The sequence below is a fragment of the Muntiacus reevesi genome, chromosome 9 (genome assembly GCF_963930625.1).
Source record: "Muntiacus reevesi chromosome 9, mMunRee1.1, whole genome shotgun sequence".
Lineage (NCBI taxonomy): Eukaryota > Metazoa > Chordata > Mammalia > Artiodactyla > Cervidae > Muntiacus > Muntiacus reevesi.
The window spans coordinates 4,052,128-4,057,766 of NC_089257.1; the positions used below are offsets into that span (position 1 = coordinate 4,052,128).

The 5,639-nt window shown below is 35.8% G+C and overlaps 1 protein-coding gene across 1 annotated transcript; it reads left to right on the plus strand.

Annotated features, from left to right (window-relative positions):
• Positions 1-2,897: 2,897 nt before the first annotated feature.
• LOC136174965 (olfactory receptor 4A15-like) lies at positions 2,898-3,815 on the plus strand. The gene has a single exon (XM_065945257.1). The coding sequence runs from the start codon at positions 2,898-2,900 to the stop codon at positions 3,813-3,815; it is 918 nt and encodes a 305-aa protein (XP_065801329.1).
• The last annotated feature ends 1,824 nt before the right edge of the window (positions 3,816-5,639 follow it).

Below are 5,639 nucleotides of genomic sequence, written 5' to 3' on the forward strand. Positions count from 1 at the left end.
GTCTTTTATGTATATTAATATATATATATTTTATAAATATTTTTCATATAGTTTTTATATACATGTATATCATAATGTTTCTGTTGAAAATATATTTTTGAAAATAGTCATGAGTGATTTTAGGCTAAATAATTGGAAAATATTACACTTGTATTATAAATTTCTGTTTAAAGTACATATGTGCTTTATGATTTAAGTTCTTAGAAATATATTGCAAATTGTGTCATGGCCTTAGGTATTTCCTACTTTGGTGGATGCCCTGTGAGCACTTTGAGATGAATGGAACAGTCCCACAAATACTTTTTTCTTTTCCTAGTATGATACTAAAACTGATAAAACAATTGTGTATCTGATATTATGTGACACCTTTTATCTGCATTTGAAATAAGGTTTAAATGACTTGTTCTGAAATTAACATTCATGATTGGGAATTGGTTCAGATATCATCTTCAAAGATAAAGCTTAAACTTAAAAAGATTTGCTTGTTTTGAAGAACATAATTTCACAAGAAAGTTTTCACATATTTCATTTCTGTCCAGATTTGATTTTTTCTTTTGATGATAAGACCTAAATTTGCTTTTCATGATTTTTTCCCAGAGGGCAGAATTTTATAAGTCTTGTTCCATACGGTGATTGTTCTTGTACCATCTCTGGAGATCTACCCTCAAAACTATGACTAAGGTCCCAGTGAATTTAATTAGACAGAATCATACTTGGAGACGCAGGGATCGAATGACTCAGCTGTATGTGCTGCACTTAAATGTAGACAAAGCGCTTATGGCTCTTTGCCAGGACCTGCGGATCATTTGTCTACAGCAGCAATCACAAGCCCGGCTTCTTCTGGAACTGAAATGGTGGACTCAGAACATAATGAAGTGTGTATATGAAATTATTCATCCTTCAGGAACACTAAAGTTCAACAACACTGAGTGAAGACAGGGCAGTAAGTGATTAAGAATCAAAATGTTGCAACAGCTATTTCACTATTTCACTTTGACTGCTACAAGTGCAAACAGAAAATATTTTGTTATAAACAATTTACACACAGTTTGAAGTTTTTTCTCTCTGTCTGATTAACATACTGATTTAATATCCGTTTGTTATCAGGACAAATCCAGCCAACAGTGAACATTCTGAGTTTCTGTTCACAATCAAGATTCAGAGTTCCTTAGGAAACAGACATTCCCATCCATTTCGAAAATCTCAGTAATTTGAAAAGTAATTTTTAAAAAATAACTAAGATGATTTTGATTTTCTGCAATCATGTAAAGCATTGGCCACAGGAAGCAGTTCAAGGTGCTGTGAGGCTGCATGAATCTCACTCTCTGCATTACCAGAGACAGCATCAGTGCATGAAGGACAAGCAAGAAGGAACCAGGGCCCAGAACATGGATTGAACAGCTTTCTTCATAGACAGGTAGCATATTTTAGAAACAAATATTTTAGAAGCACATTTAGAAACAAATATTTTAGAAGCATATTTAGAAACAAAATTCTGAACGAGGCTTTCAGTTTTTTAAGAGTATGTTGGTGAGGTGAGCTTTCTTTTTTTTTTTTTTCATTTATTTTTATTAGTTGGAGGCTAATAGTTTTCTTACTTGCTCAGTCGTGTCCAACTCTTTGGGACCCTTCGGATTGTAGCCCACCAGGCTCCTCTGTCCATGGGATTTTCTAGTCAAGAATACTGGAGTGGGTTGCCATTTCCTCCTCAGAGGGATCTTCCTGACCTGGAGACTGAACCTGCATCTCCTGTGTATCCTGCATAGAAGGCTGATTCTTTGCCCACTGAGCCTTCAGGGAAGCCCAGCATGGGGTTAGAATTCAGTCTTTTAGAGTTTTCCTTTGTGATTTTCATAATAAGTCATGTTAGAACGCCTTTATGATTATTAAATATGTTGATTCAATAGATTGATTCTATTCTGTAATACTTCTTTTGAATAATTTCATTACTAATGATTTGGAATAAAGTTACCTGCTTGAAGATAAAATATCCTTAGAAATTAATTTCAAAGGTAATGATCTGGGGATGGTTCCATGGGTAGAGATATATAACTCTGATAATAGTTTTAATTTGTATGTTCTCTAACATTGTGTGTTAATTAAAAGATGAGGTAACATCTATAGACCTTGACTGAGTGACCCTCAAGAATTCGAACAAATACTGTAATAAGTAAACAGTGACTTAAAGTCCTATTTTTTTGTTCACAGGTGGTTTAGGCCTCCTATCATATTTTTTGGCCATTTAGAAGCAGTCTTGTGTTAATTTTTTTGTTGATATTTTATTCCACATTTCATACTTTTATGTTTACCTTTTCTTCATTAGATGATAACTCTCTGTATCATCCAATATGTAAGTCTTTCTTCGAACATTTCATCTATTGCTGTTTTGGTATCATTTCCTAAATCCTTAAAAATCATGAAATTGTCAAAAAACCTATTTGAGATTTCAAGGATTGGTTAAGAATATTCTTTCAACCCTAGAATGAAGAAGTGTACCTCCTTTATGAAATGGATAGTAAATATAAAGTAAATCTTGCTTTACATTTTTATTAAACTTTTAACCAATTTTTTTATTTTTAATAGTTATTAGCTATATGTACAATAATTAGCTTCCAGATGGAAAGCTAATAGTGACACCTCATTTATTTAATGATGTATCATTTTCCCACAAATGTCTCTAATTAATTGCCTCTCTATTAGTGTGCAAGATTTTGAGATTAATGATGATGTTCTAATAAGCCTTGATCATATTAATAATATCTGAAAGTATAAGAACCATACTGCTCATTTGTTGAATGAATGAACAAATTATCATGACACGTCAGGAAGTCAGTCATAAGAATTATATTGATAGGAAATGTCATCCTGAACTCTGAATAAAAGATGCAGAAAGACCCATGGAACAAGGGAACAATGTAACTGAGTTTGTCCTCTTGGGGCTCACTCAGAGCCCCCAGGGTCAGAAGATACTATCTGTCATCTTCTTGCTCATCTACATCGTGACCATGGCGGGCAATCTCCTCATTGTCCTGACTGTGGTGTGCAGCCCAGCGCTTGGCATCCCCATGTACTTCTTTCTTGGCAACTTATCATTTATGGATGCTGTTTATTTTACTACAGTCACCCCAAATATGATTATAGACTTATCCTGCACGAAGAAAACCATTTCATTCCAAGCATGCATGACCCAGCTTTTTACAGAGCACTTATTTGGTGGTGCTGAGATTTTGCTCCTGGTAGTCATGGCCTATGACCGCTACGTGGCCATCTGCAAGCCTCTGCATTATATGACAGTGATGAATCAACGGGTATGTGTTCTGTTACTGCTGTTAGCCTGGACTGGGGGGTTTGTACATGCTATCGGTCATATTCTCTTTGTTTACAGTCTCCCCTTCTGTGGCCCCAATGTCATTGACCACTTCGGATGTGACATGTACCCCTTGTTAAACCTGGCCTGCACTGACATCCGCATCATTGCCCTCACAGTGCGGGCCAGTGACGGGGTAACATGTGTGGTCCTCTTCACGCTCTTGCTCCTCTCCTACGGGGTCATCCTGCGCTCCCTGAAGGATCTCAGGCAGGAAGGGAGGCGCAGAGCCTTGTCCACCTGTGGCTCCCACGTCACTGTGGTGGTCCTCTTCTTCGTGCCCTGTATTTTTCTGTATGTGAGACCTCCTTCCACCTTACCCATTGATAAATACTTGGCAGTGTTTTACACCATCATCACCCCAATGTTGAACCCTCTGATCTATACACTAAGAAATGGAGAGATGCAAAATGCCATGAAAAAGCTCTGGAACAGAAGACGAAAATGAGGCCGTAGGGAAATATGTCACCTATTTTCAATGAAAAATTGCTCTTCTCAGGGAAACAACATGTGATTTTTTTTAACTGTAGTATCTTCTCAGGCTAAATAACTTGGGTATGATGAAAAACATCTCTTATTGAATAATTTGAATGATCAAAATATACTTTAATATTTTCAAAATTTCCTAGTTCAAAATACATATTTGTTTGAAATGCATTTTTATGATTTGCCTGATTTCTTGGGGAAGTACATATAGTTTTGGGGTAAAAAATGTTTCTTTGAGACTATAGATTTATGTTCTATATGATGAGTTAAGCTATATAGTTAACACTGTTAATTTATTAGATTAGGGGAAGATTTTACCATATTTCTCTCTAAAATAATGCAATATTTTTCAGAATTAATAGGGTTTATTACATTACAGATTTCAGAAAAAATAATTAAAAATATAAATTCCTCCACACACAAACATACTTATTAATATTTGAAGTATAGATACAATTTTTCTATCTGCAAGATTATTTATACATCATTTTATTTCTGTTGCTTACCATCTTAAGATTGAAGAAGAATGTTTCAAAGATTTAAATTTAATAACAAGGTCATGTTTATAAAAATAATCTAAAAGAATGAAATTTTATGTAGAATAAAACCGAATCTTAATTTTCCAACTGTTATAATTATGAGTGTTTTAAAATAAATGTGTTATTTTAACATTTTTTGCTTTTACATTTCTATTACCATATTACTTTTGAAAAATTCCATTTCCTTCAAGTGATTTCATACACTTTAACCACTTTTTTTGAAAATAACTTTTAAAAACACTTTATGAAAGTGAAAGTCATGTCTGACTCTTTGTGACCCTGTGGAATGTAGCCCACGGAATTCTCCAGGCCAGAATACTGGAGTTGGTAGCTGTTCCCTTCTCCAGCAGATCTTCCCAACTCAGAAATCGAACCCAGATCTTTCCCGCATTGCAGACAGATTCTTTACCAGCTGAGCCACCAGGAAAGTCCAAAAGCACTTTATATTTTAATCCATCTAGAATTTATTTTCATTTGTCATGGGCAAGGACGTAAGTCTATTTTCCCTAAAGAGGTAAAATAGTCTGTCAACATAATGATTCGTTTCACATAGCTTTAAAAGTTTCTACTTAGTAGGTGATGTTTTGCACCATCTAAGATGTTCAGTTCTGGGGCACCTTCTCCTCTTCTCCATCTCCTCTCTCACATTTCCCTTATCCTCTGAACTTTAGGGTCATTTTGTAAAGTTTGAAAATTTCCATAAAAACAAGTTTAGCATGTCATTGCTGAATATGCTTAGGCTTTCCCTTCTCCAGAGGATCTTCCTGACCCTGGGATTGAACCCAGGTCTCCTGGATTGCAGGCGGATTCTTTACCAGCTGAGTCACAAGGGAAGCCCAAGAATATTGGAGTGGGAAGCCTAACCCTTCTCCAGGGGATCTTCCTGACCCAGAAATTGAACCAGGGTGGGATGTTTTGAGAGAACAGCATCAAAACATGTATATTATCAAGGGTGAAACAGATCGCCAGCCCAGGTTGAATGCATGAGGCAAGTGCTCAGGGCTGGTGCACTGGGAAGACCCAGAGGGATGGGGTGGGGAGGGAGGTGGGAGGGGGGATCGGAATGGGGAATACATGTAAATCCATGGCTGATTCATGTCAATGTATGGCAAAAACCGCTACAATATTGTAAAGTAATTAGCCTCCTACTAATAAAAATAAATGGAAAAAAATAATAAAAAATAAATGGGAAAGGAACTGAATAGATATTTCTCCAATGAAAATATAGGAATGGCTAGAGGAACATG

Bases quoted from the DNA above. Each gene is read 5' to 3' on its own strand.
- LOC136174965 (XM_065945257.1), top strand. From the start codon at position 2,898: ATGGAACAAGGGAACAATGTAACTGAGTTTGTCCTCTTGGGGCTCACT.